The sequence below is a fragment of the Marasmius oreades genome, chromosome 6 (assembly GCF_018924745.1).
Source record: "Marasmius oreades isolate 03SP1 chromosome 6, whole genome shotgun sequence".
In the NCBI taxonomy this organism is placed as follows: Eukaryota; Fungi; Basidiomycota; class Agaricomycetes; order Agaricales; family Marasmiaceae; genus Marasmius; species Marasmius oreades.
Genome location: NC_057328.1, coordinates 868,973 through 884,524, shown reverse-complemented (window position 1 = coordinate 884,524; position 15,552 = coordinate 868,973). Strand labels below are relative to the sequence as shown.

The 15,552-nt window shown below is 47.1% G+C and overlaps 2 protein-coding genes across 2 annotated transcripts; both read left to right on the top strand.

The window, feature by feature from the left end:
• Positions 1-27: 27 nt before the first annotated feature.
• On the top strand, positions 28-3,373 carry E1B28_009685 (uncharacterized protein; the record flags this gene model as incomplete). The annotated part of the gene is made up of 12 exons (XM_043154593.1): positions 28-198; positions 256-342; positions 406-516; positions 566-619; positions 687-770; positions 834-1,073; positions 1,139-1,228; positions 1,287-1,562; positions 1,627-1,737; positions 1,798-1,868; positions 1,924-1,958; positions 2,025-3,373. The coding sequence occupies exons 1-12, from the start codon at positions 160-162 to the stop codon at positions 3,371-3,373; spliced, it is 2,547 nt and encodes an 848-aa protein (XP_043007048.1). The 5' UTR covers positions 28-159.
• A 327-nt stretch (positions 3,374-3,700) lies between these two features.
• E1B28_009684 (uncharacterized protein) lies at positions 3,701-7,869 on the top strand. The gene is made up of 9 exons (XM_043154592.1): positions 3,701-3,935; positions 4,002-4,092; positions 4,161-4,752; positions 4,875-5,372; positions 5,427-5,636; positions 5,695-6,020; positions 6,076-6,229; positions 6,286-6,674; positions 6,728-7,869. Exons 3-9 carry the CDS (start codon positions 4,573-4,575, stop codon positions 7,539-7,541), a joined length of 2,571 nt encoding a protein of 856 aa, XP_043007047.1. The 5' UTR covers positions 3,701-3,935; positions 4,002-4,092; positions 4,161-4,572; the 3' UTR covers positions 7,542-7,869.
• The last annotated feature ends 7,683 nt before the right edge of the window (positions 7,870-15,552 follow it).

Below are 15,552 nucleotides of genomic sequence, written 5' to 3'. Positions count from 1 at the left end.
AAAAAAACAACCAGCCTCATATTAATTATATGGTTCTTTTATAGAACTTCCCACGGTATATCCTCTCTTACACCTCCCTTGTGGATACCTCTACATTGCTTGACGCGCGATATCCTCCTCCAATAATCAACCGACGAACCAACTCAAAGCCAACCCATAATGACAGAATTGTCTATGAAGAGCGATACCATTAAGCGGGTCAGCTAGATTATCTTCATTTGACTCATCCAACTGCAGGTCTGAACACCCTCGCAGCGCTGTTCCTTCCGCTCAGACTTCAAGCCATACACCGACGACCCACCTAGTATCGAAATAGACCAATTTGACGCGTCTCCGTTTTCGGCGAGTTGTTCTGTTATTTGGGAATCGGATGAAGCGACTCATGGATATCATTATCATTTACAGGAATCGTTCTCTGGGATGCTCGGTGAAGATGAGTTACTCGGGACAGAGAGTCGTACAGCAAATATCCATACCCTCGGCCCAAAGGACGTAGAGTTGAGTTTCAACGTCGAGGTACGTGCAATTCCGAGTGACTCGCCCCGTGCTAACAACCGTCGTTCAGCAAATCACCGATATCAAGGAGATCGACCCTGAATGGGACGATGAGGAGATTGACGTTCGTGGACATGCTCTCCAGTCAACTAAAATATTAATCTAAAGCGCTTGCATATTCGCTATTGTAGGAACTACTCGTTCTCTCACCAAAGATGCCAAACCGACTATCGACGATCATGAAAGACCTCCAAGAGCTCGACAAGAGGGCAAACGTCAGTTCTCTTTCTGCGATCCTACCTCTTGCTCATCACCTGATATACCTATACCCTCTACAGAGCATCTCCACGTTGTCGGATTTCGACCTCATCTCTGAATCTAAGGACGGGACTGGGATTTGCTTGGTCCGCAAACGGGGTACGAAACAGACTTATACGATGAAACGATTCAAAACTAGCCCCTCCCATGCGTGGCCGCTCGAACTGAACGTCTTGGAGATGATCAACGACCGAGAAGCGCCGTTCTTACCCAAAATTTGTTGGAGGGTGTTTGAAGAGGGCTGTTTTTCGCTTATCATGGTACGTTGGTGTTTTCCTTTCCCCGCCATTATGAATTGTACATTCGATTCTGAAGCGGCTCCTAGAAATCGTATCCCGGTGGTAGTCTTCTTCATTTCGTCGAACAGAATGGTCCTCTTCCCCGACTTCACGCCACGTTATATGCGTCTGAACTTGTGAGTCTCATTCATCTTAGTTCTCCGTTCTCGTTCTGAAAACAGGAAATTGGAATAGGTAGAAGCGCTCTCTGTGATTCACGCTGCCGGGATTCAGCATAGGAATATCAGTCCTGCCTGTATCATGATTGATGCTACCGGCCATATCGTCCTCGTCGGTTTTGAACACACGTGTGTTGAGACTGAGCATACCCTATGCGCATCTGGCGCCGTTCGTTGTGCAGAACAAGAACATAAATACCAGGCACCGGAACTTCTTCTCGGCTGGACGCACGACTATGCGGTAGACTGTTGGGGGTTTGGATGTGTTTTGTATTTCATGATGTATGGTCTGGTTAGTTGTATGCGCTTTGCTTCAAATGTCCCCCCGCTTTTGACCTTAGGTTTCGACTTGACAGCATCCTTTTCCTGTGGGTATCGGCGGCTGTGATTGGCGAGAGAGCGTTATTCGCGGCCAGGTATCGTACCTCGACCAAGGTGAGCAAGTCGCATGCGAGCTTATGAGCGCGGTGAGAATTGTCCTGTTTTCTCTTCTTTTTCGTTGGGGTTGAGAAGAAAGCTTTGGTTAGTGCATGGAACCAAATCCTGCTTTCCGAATGGATATCCTGGAAATCAAGGGCCATGATTTCTTTGCTTGTGTGTGAGTGCTGTTATGTTGTGGAAAAGGGATGACGTTGAAGGCGGTGTGAAATCAGGAATTGGAGTTTGGTTCATGAAAAGAACGTTGAAGGTACGTGATTGTTCGTTTGTCTGGTGGGTTCGTTTAACCTTCCCCTCTTTGTTTTTCACATTCTAGTGCCTTATATCCCTCTATCTGATTCTGTTGCTGCCATGAAGGACAAGTCCGCAAGCACCATCTCCATCGAAACCGTTCGCAAGCCTATTTCAATCTCCACGACGACGCCACAATGCTCTTCATCCGAATGGGATGCGCAAACACAAACACCCGCCCCAGCCTACAGTGTCAAAGCATCTCCCTCAATGTTTTCGTCGAAAGCCCGGCAAGAAGTTCAAGACTCTCTTCCCTCGATTTTCCGTATCGGTCATGAGAAGAAGCTTGATGAGCCAAAGCCACTCTATACAAGATCAAGGTCTTCAACCGTGGAAACTACGTGCTCTTTAGATCCTGTGGACATGTCGAACGTCGATTACACCGCTCTACCTTCTCCCGCACCGACTTATGATTCCCTCCGACGCCGTCTTGATTGTACACCTAGTCTCACGCAGGAAGAACGTATGGCGCGATTTTGGGAATCCTTGGACGACGATATGAAGATGAAGACTCCGGATATGGCGCGCTGTTCGGGCGAGCTGCCGTACTTGCCACGATCATTGGTGTTTTCTAACAAGTTACGCAAGAAATTTGACACTGGCACTGGCACTGCTTCACGATCCATGGTTTCTCTATCACTTGTTGGTTCCTCTACTCAGCGGCTTTCTCAGCTGATTACTGGTAAATTTGGTTCGCCGTCAAGTTTGCAACGCGCGCGCGTACTTCGCAAACATGAGGTTTCCCCGTCGCCGGGGATGTTGGTGGTACGATCTGATACTGTTGATATGGAAGATTCAAAGCTTCCTCAAGGCCTTGAACATATTGGTAGCGGGATTGGCTTTACTTACCGTCCGCCAGCGATACCTCTTCCTATCAGCGATGCTATCTCTCGATCCAAAATAATGCGGCCCATATCGGGGATTGGGATTCGCTTCGGGCGGAAGGTGAAAGTGGGCGGAAGGAAATCGACTCGGTGGGGTGTTTCAGAGACGAACAAGAAGGAGGTGACGACGGTGGGTGTGGGTTGTGGGAGAAATGAGGAAAGCGAGACGATGGTGAACGTTGTGATTGGACGACTGTCGTCCTCGTCGTTCATACGCGTTGGTGGCCATGGGCAGAAGTCGAGTTTGGAGAGTGGGAGAGGTCGTTGTTCCGTTGACCGAGAACCACAACACGATGTTGATGTTTTTCGAGTTGGGTTGTTACCGGAGGTTGTGTCTCCCGTCACAGAGACGGAGAGTACGGTTAATAATTCGCCGTTTGCGGATATGGCGTTTTTCGAGACGGATGGTAATGGCTTGATGGGGTCCGAGACGCTGAAGGGGTTATACCGGGATCATGGTGTGCAGAGCACGTTACGCTTGGTTCCATAGATGACTGGTTCTTTTTTTTTCGTTTGATAATGTAAGTATCTGTTGTCTTTGTATGTATGTAGTTGGACAAGAAAGTCTGCCTTGTGGTTATTGTTTGGGGTGCCATGATTTCTGAACGCGTTCGCATAGTTTGAGCCTTGTAAACAAAAACCTACCGCTTGGCTTCAAATCCGAGTGATAGTCGATATCGATATGTCCTCGAGCTTCGTACTGGTACGTATTGACTTTGATAAGAGACCATTGAGCTCTTCAGTATAATTTGTCACTGTGCAAGTGGGCTGGTACGGAGCACCGGCCGATGTCGATGAACTTCGGGCCGCTTTAACCCTTGACCACAGACCACCACTAGGCCCGTAAACACCCAATACCTCCATCCTAGATTCGTCGCATTTCCCATCTCTGCGACTCTATCGCTACTTTTCTCATGCAGTGTATGGTTGAAGCGAGGCCTTATAAGAACGATACAAAACAAAGGCCAAGTCCTCGACCACTGATCTTTGAGAACGTGCTGGTCGGTGCAATCGTCCATGCTTGGTAGGTTCAGTTTTAGTCCAGGTTGGAGGTGAGTTAGTTCAACCTCATAGATGCCCAATGCTGTCCTCTAAATCTGACTGCTTGGGCCACACAGTTCTTGAGGGTTCTGTGGGCCTTGTATCTAGAAGATTGGTCCCGGAAACCATGTCACGACGCGAGCATCAGTTTTACCTCCGTGTTCTCTCGTGAGTCGTATATATTCTGCCATTCAACGTTCTCTTTTGTTTCTGACTGGGCGATAATGTTCTTACAGAAATTTCAACTTTCTTTCTCTCTTTCTTTTCGGAAATCTTCACATTCACACCATTGCTTCAACCTGAAGACAACGTACAAATGGCTCGCTTTCCTCGTATATCTTTTACTCCATTTCGATTTCGAGGCCACGAAGACAATCCCGACGCAAACGTTCTTGACGTCGTGGCCGATTCTGATTCCGAGGCGTTAATTGGCTTTGGTCACGGGAACGTCGGCATATTACCATATATAGTAACACTCCGACATCCTGATTCGTCATCTACACTTCCAACCGGGCCGACCAAACCAACCCGCTTTTGAGTCAACGAGGTTGCCTCAACGACGAGCTCTTTGAGCTCAGCCCACAAACATCCTCCTCTTCGCTGTTTCACAACCTCTTCTTCATTTTCTCTCTCTTAATTATCTATGTTATGCCCCGACACGGCCAGGCGCCATCCACGAATATCCGGAATCGATATCGCATTAATAACAAAAGTCGCCTCAAGGTCATTCGAGGAAACATTGACACCGACCCAGTCGTAGTCGATGAAGACGAAGAGAAGAATCGCTTACTGCAAAGTGTGGCTGGGGTTGACCAGGACGACGCAAACGTGGGTTCTTCCTCCTCGCCTTCACCCCTTCCTCCAGCCAATCAGATTATGCCACACCCCCTTTATTATTGTGGCAGTGTGTTCCGCGGTTTCGCTTACTAATGCTATTATTTCCTTTTTAGGAGCACCATTTACAAGCGGTTCTGTCTGCAGCGGCGCTGCAAAACGGCTCAACCCGGGGTTCAGGCAAGGAGAAGGAGACGGATAAAGATAAAGAGGAGTCTGCGCCTGCAGTTTTTATTCCTGTTCCCGACTCGACTGGACTAGCCGACAATCATGAGCAGTTCTATCCACCTAACAAGTACAAGGATCCCTCTGGATACTTCCAATCAACATACACAGTTGAGGATTTATTCGATGCATCGCTAGCCAATGGTTTTAGCTACGTGATGGACGAACGGGACATGGAATGGCTCACCAAGAATAACGAGGAGGCTCGAGGTGAAGGTACAAGTGCGCAAGGTGCGGTTTCCGGTACAAGAGTTTCTTCGCGAAGTGCAAAATCCAAGGGAAAAGAACCGGACTCAGTCCAACCGGTCGTCATCACAGAGGACGAGTTTGAGTTGGTGATGGGTTTATACGAGAAGGTGACACATGAGGAAACAGAATTTCTACATCATGTTCGTCCCCTTCCCCTCTCGGTCTGCGCTCAATGTGATCTGACCTATCGACAGAGTCTCGAAACTGGCATGACGTTTCCCCCGTTCGCCGACTATCAAGACACCTTTGCATCACCACTTCCATCTGTCACTTTCGTATCGTTCACCCCGCCTTCTTGGTTGCCATCCCCTGCCCATCTTACTCAAATAGCGAGGGCCATCTATCCTTATTGGAAAGAACGCAAACTGGAGCGAGGAGGTCGTAGGATAATTCCAACAGTCAATGTGGGTGCCTTTTATAGCATTCTGGCATATCCTGAAGTATTCAATCTCACTCCTTCAGCTGGACGAAAACGACGCGTTGAATGAGTCATACATTTGCTTCCGTCGACGAGACGTCAAAACTGCGAGGAAAACACGTGCTTCTCAGGTTTCGTCGTACGACAAGCTCGCCCGCCTCCAAGTCGATTTTGCCTCTGTACTCCATTTGGCGAACTTGGTTCTACAACGCGAACAACTGAAACGAGAGGCTGTGGCACACTCTCAACATATATGGGAGGAGCGTAGAGAGCTCGTTGAGATCAGGCTTAAACATCCTACAGTCACCGAAAAGGGCGATGAGGAATTGCTCAGGGATAAAGAACGACCATCTAGGAGGTCCGAAGCGACGTATGTACTTACTGTCGATATCCTGGCTGGCTTCGAACTCACCGCATTTTTGTAGACGAGTCAAGATACCGCCGAAACACGAGTCTCATACCGCCAGTCGACCTCTGTATATATCGCCAAAGGAGCGCTACGAGAATTATCGAAGCAGGCTCGAACAGGCTTTGCAAATCGCGAAGGAAGTAGATCAACCATGGGAAGACATTACCGATGTATGTTTTTCTTCCAAGCCTTTACGTATGTAGTATTCTGACGACGTTTTTGGCAGACTGGATATCTACAGCCGCCTTCAGCTTACGCTTCGCGTTTGTTCAAGTACGTCACTCCACCAGATACGCCGAGGTCACTCTCGCCCGACCTTGGGGATGGAACCGGCCAGAATTCCGGTACCAGTGGTGTCCGCCAGAGACGTGCCGTTCGTTTACGCTATGGACGGGGTGGCAGAAGGTTCATCGACAGACGTCCATCATTCGTCGATGCAACTACGTTCACCTCACAACGCAAACGGCCTCGCGAATATGATGATGGCGAGGTAGATGAAGAACGGGACCGGCGGCTCAGAGATCGGTGGAGATTTGACTCGGATGACAGTCCACCTTCCGATCCAAAGGCTGCAGACGAGCAGGATAGGAAACTTGTGGATGAGTTTGACGTTAAGTAAGTCTTCTATCTCTCGGTTTGTTCTGCTGTTAAACATTCTTCACCCCTAGGCAATTGCGATACTCGCTCAACTTGATGCATGAGTCAGACTACGCCCACGTCCTCAACGACCCGACGCTTACACTAACCACATCGGATGGACAAACGCGAACTGTCATTCCGTTTCGACCCAGCATACCCTCTGCTCTCCCAATACACCAACATAACATCTCCCGGCCGGCGCAAAATGTAGTCCTTGCGCCTGCTGCCCAGCCGAACACAACCACTTCATCTTCATCTCGACCGGGTGTTTTTATACCTGTGTCACCAGCACAAGGAAATCACATTGAAACCACCATACCGCGACCTGGAGAAATTTCTGCATTGACCGCTCCTTTACGAGAGGCAACCTTTCCAGACTTGCAAAGCAAACCTATCCCCGCATCGTCGTCTACTATTTTAAGCCAAAGTCAGCAGCTTTCCCAATTTTCTCAGCCGGCCGCGAATGGTGTGGCACGCCCTGCGATCAACGTACCGTATGTCGTAAAGACAGAGCCGGTGGCGCCCTCATCTGCCAGTAGTCCCTCCCCTCAACGATCGCATCAGCAGTCCGTGTCGGCTCAAAATCAAGAGGGCGGTGGTGAGCAAAAGCCGACTGTTAACGGTGTGGCCCAGCCTCCTCTTGTCAATGGCCATGCTTCAAACCTGGACAAGAGTTCTTCTGTGAACTCGAACGTTCTGCACCTGTCTACCACGACGGATATGAAGCTGAAGCTTCCTCCTATCCGGCAAACACCCAAGTCCAGTAATTCAACAGGTGCTCGTGGTGGTATTCCGATTCAACGGCCTCCTTCTTCCCTTGGTGGGAACGCTAAAGTGATCTGAGAGGTTTCGTTATATTTTTTGTCGAAACTCTCTTTCTTGTTCCGGGACACATAAGTTGCATAACTTAAAGATTACTTACTACATACGTACTTTGAAATATTTGTAATTTTTTTGTCGACTTCTCTTGTGCCATATTCATACTGACCGAACTCCCCTACTCTTCGTCGAAAAGAATTGATTTCCTTATGGTAGAAGTCAACAGTAAGATACTGTATCAAGCAATTGCGCAAGGATGATTTTTTTCCTGATGTACAATGTCCTGGTCAGAGACCGTCACCACCTCCAGTGCAGGACCATGAATGTTACTTACAGTAATTTTAAACTGGTCGATGTTATCCACAATTCCGCCACTTGTGCTCGACGGACAGCTTTTCGTCAAAGACCGTCATTGATAGCAAGCTGTGAGGAGAGATTCGAGAACAAGTTTCATTACCGTATGGCCCAATGTACGTGATCAATCAAGATCCGTTGTTATTCAGTGGCAACTAGTTGTTGCTCTTTCCCAGTGTTCCTCCATGAAGATAGAGAATGTCCAAGCGAAACGACTTGATCATAACTCCGAGTCGAAAAAAATTTTGACGCCGAGATGTTTATCGACATGGAGATGTTACACAAGGATCCGCTCGCAAGTTGAACACACCACCAATCTCATCATGATAGAACGGTCTCGAGGTGTCACTGCGAAGACGAACGATGAACGACATGAACATGAGCTTGAAGCTTCGAGGCGTACCATAGTTGTATTTCTATCGATGCGAGATAGACTGAATTGAATAAAGTGAATATATTAAGGATGGTTCATCAACAAAACCGAGCTTTCCTAGCAAAATATCGAGTTGCTCAGAGTGAGATTTTACGTGCACGCCGTTGAATTCAAAGAGAACAAGGCCTCACTTTAACTTAGCGCAAAAAAAAAATTGTCGACAACATAGAGCGTGGGAACACTTACCAAATTTGGAAATTATTATCTTATGTCTCCTTCTTGTTCCGCAGCTGCAAACTTCCGTCCAGCCCTATACAATTCTGGGCACGCGTGGGGGAAGAATTTGACGGCCAATGTCCGCGGGATATATCAGATGATTGAATCGTGAGAGAATTCGTTACCCGTCCCCCTTATCTCATTGTTTTTAGCGCCTTTCGCCAGTGCAACGCAATCAACGTCGTTTAGACCTGGTCCTCTTCCATCTAGAGTTCTTCTGACCCCTTCGGGGCGTCATACGTTAAAATTGGAACAATACAGAGAAGTATTTAATTGGTGGATCAATTGGACTACCGTTTTGATCGTTTCATTGCGTCATTTTTGATTGTCACCCTGCATCATTCCTTAAACCAACGTGACATTTTGATTTTGGCATCAATGTGACATTTTGACATTCTTATGTGTGCGGCCCCAAGACAAACATACCATAACGCCCACGTGAAAATTCATCACAAACCACAACTTACACCCTACGTCTCCCAGTAGAACCTACACTTACACCTACGTCTCCCAGTATACAAGTCGCGCGATGCCAAAAGAACAAGAAAAAAAGCAAGTTATCTTACCCTTCCTGATCCATTAAACATACAATCTGTGATGCGCAGTGTTGAATAGCGTGTAAGAACAGGAAAACGTCGGAGTCCGTCGGAGCTCCGGAGTGCGAGAGAGTGGCTAAAAGGAATGTATAACCTCAGTGGTGGTTTGACACTACGATAATAGGGAATACCTAAAAGGAATGTATAACCTCAGTGGTGGTTTGACACTGAGGTGTGAGTGTACGTATTTAGTAACTATATACTCTAACAGAGATTAAAGGCACGTGTAATTTTGACATACAACACTCCCCCTCAAAATGAACACTAATCAAAAGTAAGTCCGAGCATGGATGCGAAGCGTACGAATTTAGCCCGAGACAGGGACTTCGTAAATGTATCTGCAATCATTAAGTCGGTCGGAACATAAGATAAAGAAATTTGTCCTTGTGAAACTGTTTGTCGGATCCAGTGGAAATGGACGTCTATGTGCTTTGTGCATGCATGAAATGTAGAGTCCTTTGATAAATGAATAGCACCTTGATTATCGCAGTATAAGTCCATTGCGTCGGATCCGCTGTCGGCGTTCGGTAAAATCGGTCTTAGCTCAGATAACAACTTGTTGAGCCAAATTGCTTCTTTGCCGGCGTGAGTTAACGCGACGTATTCGGATTCCGTGCTGGAAAGCGTAACAATAGGTTGCTTTTTTGTACTCCAGGAGACCGCTCCGGATCCGATAAAAAATGCGAATCCTGAGATAGAATGGCGGTGTGTGTGTGACGCCCAATCGGCATCCGAGTATCCGGACAGGTATAATTTGTCTCCTCCGAGTTCGAGCTTAACGTTCCGAGTTCCTTTCAAATAACGGAATACACGTTTAACGGCATTTAGGTGAGTTGTTTGGGGAGATTCAAGAAATTGAGAAAGGGTATTAACGGCGAATGTGATATCCGGGCGAGTCATGATACTTGCATACATCAGTGAGCCAATTGCTTCATGATAAAAGGATTTTTCGTCGGAGTTTAATGGATGCGGTGATACGGCAGGAGATTCGAGACTAAGATCAATTCCGGGTTCCATCGGAGTATCTATCACAAATCTGCAACTCACCTAGTTTCTTGATGTGATATGGAAGAGTGATAGAAGGAGATTAGCAGTGAAGCTTAGATGGAGAGCACAGAGATGTTGTATGAAGACAAAAGATGTTGTTAAGTCTGAGGCTCTAAGGCTCAGACTGTCTAGCTTATATACATGAATTCTATCTAGGACCCCAGATACTATACTAAGACCTCTAATACTCTATTTGAATAGTAGCACATGGTGTGCTTGGTAATTGTCTGATTGGAATACTTCAGGTACATTCCAGAACAATGGTTTCTTAGCAACAATCTGAGAAACCATATGGTACACTGGGTAATCCTGGGAAACCACATGGTGAAGCCTGGGAAACCATGTGGTGCAGTGGGTAACACTGAGTAAATATATAGTACTCTGGGTTGCCCAAGCATGCTTGGCAACAAGGATCAACATCTAGACATCTAGCCTGCCAAGGCTGTTACTAGTGCGATCTAGATCTAACATAATTCCCCCTGGATCTGATCTACAATCTGAAGTGTCTAGAATGGTCTAGAACAAGTCCAATGGTCCACTCCATCTTTGGAATATCTAGTGATATGATAAGATAAACATATGGCACAGATAAGATAAATGTTAGATAGGGATAAGACAGTGAAATCTGTGACAGTATCCGCGGTCCGAGCGTCCTGTAGATCCATACGCGTTACAATTTGGTCAATGTACACATGTTGGTCCAGGTAGATTTTTCGGGTTTCTCGGTTCCGGGATGAGCTCATTCCTAGAAACCAATTAAACGCACCAAGGTCAACGAGTTCGAAGTGCTCGCCGACTTGTTTCTTTGCAAGTGCATTAGTTTCTTTGGAGTCCGCGATGAGAACAAAGTCATCCATAGCGCTGGCTATAATGCTCCAAACTGTACCATCAAATTTGTAGTAAACAGCTTCATCCGCATTACATTTGGTGTACTGCATGGTTCTGTAAATTTTCTCCTCCTTCACTCGGGTCCACTCATGTGCTCCCTGCTTTGTACCGTATAAGGATTTCTTAAGTTGGCATACTATTCGCTTTCCGTGAAGGTGGGTTGGAATGGATTTAAATTCGGAGTAGTACGGAGGAAGTTCCATGTAGATTTTCTGGTCCGGTGGCAGTGTACCATAGAGATAGGCGTTTTTGACATCTCCATGGTCAATTTCGGCTCCGAGACTTGCGGCGACTGCAAGGAGTGTACGGATCATTGCCGGACGCACCGTCGGAGCGAACGTATCTGTGTAGTCTACGCCAAATTTCTGCGTAAAACCCTTTGCAACTGCTCTCACCTTGTACTTGGCAACTTTTCCTTCGGAATCCCGTTTTCTCTGGAGGACGCATCTAGATCCGACGAGATTGACACCTTTGGGTAACTCTACTAGATCCCAGGTTTCCATCTTTTCGATCTGATCGTATTCGGCTTGAAAAGCCGGTCTCCAGAGTTCCGCTTCGGGTCCGGTCAATGCTTCCTCTACACTTGGTTCGTCTTCTACGGCGACCATCGCTTCCGCGATTAATTCCTCTAGATTGAACAGGACTCCCCCTGGTTCTAATCTTTCATCCTCGTCTACAAATCCGGCGAATGCGGCGTCCTTTCGGGGTTTGATATGATGAGCCTTCACGTTCATGTTGTTCATCATTCTCCAACCACCGGGTCTGGGTTTCGCAGCTGTTGTTCTTACAGGACGGCGATTTATTTCGGGTTCCGGAGTTTTCGGCGGTGTTGGTGGTGGCGGATCGTCCGGGATTTGTGGCAATGGTGGTGGAATAGCAGTGGGGACTTGTGGCGTACTGGAAATGCTTGGATTGGACTCGGAAAAATTCCTAGAGGTTGGAAAATCAGGTAAGTCTGTCTCCCCCTCAATGTGAGCAGTTCCAGGTTCGAATTGTTCGTCTTTGTTGAAGACTACATCCCGTTCGACCGAAACTTTCCGCTTTTCGGGCCAGTAAATTCTGTACCCTTTGGTTGCTTGGTCGTAACCAACAAACCTGCCTTCCTTTGCCCTTGAGTCTAGCTTTCCAGCTTCTAAGTCCTTCACCCACACTTTCCGTCCCCATTCTGGTACCTTTGCAATGTCTGGTTTTAATCCGGTTCCGGCTTCCAGCGGAGTTTGATCATTCTTCAGTCCTCTATGACGAAGTCGATCTTTAACCCAAAAAGCATGGTTAATTGCTTTGGCCCACAAGTTCCGGGATAACTTGGCACGTATCAACAGTGCGCGAGCCATGTCCAGTGTTGTCCGGTTAATCCGTTCAGATCCACCGTTGGATTGCGGCGAATCGTGGGCTGTCAAATGACGAATGGTTCCTCTAGACGCAAGATAGTTGTCAAATTCTGTAGACAAAAATTCTCTGCCTCGGTCTGCTCCGAAAATTTGGATAGGTTGGTTCTGTTGAGTCATCATCCATGCCTCATACTCCTTGTACTTCTGTAGAGCTTCCGATTTATGCTTCATGAAGTGTACCCGCGATTGCCGAGTGTGTTTGTCGTGGAAAGCAATGAAGTAATTGTGACCACCTAAGGATTTAATGGGTGCAGGTCCCCAAACATCGGCCGTGACTTTTCCGCCAACAACTGGTTGGAACGATTCTTCTTCGCTTTCCTTCGGAAATGGCCTCCGAGTAATTTTCGCTTTGACACAGTCTTTGCAAAATTCTCGAGGTGACTTCGGATCAATTCGGATTCTGGTGATCATTTCGTGTTTGATCATGTAGTCAATGTCGTCATAGTTGACATGGGCAAGAATCCGATGTGCTTCCATACGACTTAGAGTAATGTCCGGAGTAGATGATTCGGCAGCATGAGCATGATGATCTGTGATACGATAGAGATTTCGGATCCAGGGAATTCGGCCGACGATTTTTCCATCGGACGTTTGAATAATGCATGTACTATCGTGGATTGTAAGTTTGCATCCGGCTCGGTCCATGCTGCTGACAGAAATAAGAGTGTAGACCATTTGTGGACAATAATAGATGTTCTTCAGCGTAACTTTCGTCGGACTTTTCCCGGGTCCCATCGGAAAGTAAACCTGCATATTCCCTTTGCCTATGGCATTAAAAGATCGTCCGTCGGCAGCCGTAATAGGCTCCGGAGGAATTTCGACGTAATCACTTATACTATCGCGATCTGGGGTAAAATGGCTGCTTGCTCCACAATCTATAATTTTATCGGAGTCCGTGTGGGTAGCCGCGTTGGCTGTATGTTCACTTCGGAAATTCGACGTAATCCGGTGTTCGGACGCTGCATAGTCCACAGAACTAGTAGCTAAGAGCGCAACTCCGTCGGACTTTTCCTCCTTTTCGGCTACGTTAGCACCCTTTGCAACTTTCTGCTTCTCTTTCAGCAATGCCTTAAACCAGGCAGGCGCACTATCCGCCTTACCTCCTCCTTCAGCATAACAATCAGTCTTGATGTGACCCTTCTTGTTACAATTGTGGCAAGTGGTATCCTTGTGGGGATTTCCACTACCTCCACCTTTTCCGCTTTTTCCGCTACGGTTCCCTTTTCGGTTTCCATCGGATCCGCGAACTTTATTAAAGGAAGCTACAAGGGCCTCCTGCGACTTCTTCTCCTCCGCCTGCATTAGCGATTGGTCATACTCACTTTCGAGACTTGATAAAAGTACTTCAATATCGACTGGTTGACTGCTGTTTCGGGCTATGATGGAGATCAAGGTGAGTACGGGTTTGTACATGGCGGACGATGATAGGGAACGAGTGATGTTAGATGTAAACATAAGGTCGTCAACAGGGTGTCCCATTTCGGCCAACTTTTCTCGGAGTTCCTTCATCTCCGTAATGTGATTCTGGAGGTTTCCGCCTTCCGATAATCGCATGTTTTGAAGTTTCGTCAATAAATCGGCTGCTATAAGCGATCCGCGATTTTCGTTGACATCTATAAGCTTCTTCCAAACGTCGCATGCTGTCGGTAAATCTTGGACCCGTATAAAGAGTGATTTCGGAATGGTTTGATAAATGAATTCTCGGGTCTGAGCCTCCTTCTGGTCGTACTCATCCCATGCATCCTCATTCTTCTCTACGGCCGCTTCTTCTACCGGTAGTAGCAACGATCCTTCTTTGTACCACTTCCCATCTTGTTGTAACACTAATTTTTCCGGCTTCCATGCGGTCCCGAACAGGTGCCGTTTGAGTCCTTTGGACACGGCGTGGTTAACGATTCTGGACTTGTAGTCTGACCAGTTCGCACTTCCCTCCTGTAGGGTAGGTAATTTCTGTACCAGTTTCAAAGCTGTCGAGGACGACACGGTTTCGTTGCCGGGGCCCATAACCTGTGATGCGCAGTGTTGAATAGCGTGTAAGAACAGGAAAACGTCGGAGTCCGTCGGAGCTCCGGAGTGCGAGAGAGTGGCTAAAAGGAATGTATAACCTCAGTGGTGGTTTGACACTACGATAATAGGGAATACCTAAAAGGAATGTATACTATAGAAGGTAATATGAGTACTTCTGAATAAGGGAAAATAACAGAAGACTTACACCTCAGTGGTGGTTTGACACTGAGGTGTGAGTGTACGTATTTAGTAACTATATACTCTAACAGAGATTAAAGGCACGTGTAATTTTGACGTACAACACAATCCTCTTTATTTCATTCTTTCGTCTTGGTTGACGGCGGTGCAAACGCGTACTCGACGCCCGGGAACACGTAGCACGCAACGCCGAAAATCAAGACGCCTTTCACATTAACCTTCAAATTATTGTTTTACAGGAATTCCAGATGTTGACTTCACGTCGCATCGGTGATTCACGCGCTGACTCCAGGTCGTGCGTGAAATAAGACTTGATTTCATATCAGTCGTCTTTATGTGTTCCTCACTATATCGAGGTTCCCATGGCCCCTGCACAAGGATGACACGCTTTTCCGGAGTGGTAGACCTACGGGTCTCAATATTTATTTTTTCGTTTCTTACGATACAGGAAAGGGGCGGGGCGTGCTAACAGTGACCAGGGGAGCTTTCGAGAGCTTCGGGAGCTTCGGGAGCTCTGGCAAAGCCAACCGGCTAAGGGGGGACAGTCGCGGATTGTGATTTAGGACTAAGTGTGTATAGAAGTTATATTCTTACACTTTTCAGAGTCAACTCAGATCAAGGGGAATAGATCTTTCCTTTGTTTGACTTCAGCAAGCAAGGGTGAATCATAATCTGAATAAGACGTTAGAAGAGGCCTGGAGCCCAACTTGGAACCTAACTTGGAACTTGGATCCGCAGGCCTCAGGGCATACGGTCCACTTCAAACTGTTTATTTTTCGAGTCCCCGAACATCTACAATACTGTAAAAACAGAGTAAATAACATCACATTGAGAATCCGGTTCAAGTTCCTGCGAGCCCTTGGAGGGAAGTCATACCGTAACCCCGCACATGATTAATTGATTGG

What these genes read in the sequence shown, in the direction of transcription:
- E1B28_009684 (XM_043154592.1), top strand. Translation starts at nt 4,573, where the DNA reads ATGCCCCGACACGGCCAGGCGCCATCCACGAATATCCGGAATCGATAT. An exon ending in TTGACCAGGACGACGCAAAC is followed by an intron (nt 4,753 to 4,874) that starts GTGGGTTCTTCC and finishes TTTCCTTTTTAG; the next exon opens with GAGCACCATTTACAAGCGGT. An exon ending in GGATAATTCCAACAGTCAAT is followed by an intron (nt 5,637 to 5,694) that starts GTGGGTGCCTTT and finishes TCACTCCTTCAG; the next exon opens with CTGGACGAAAACGACGCGTT.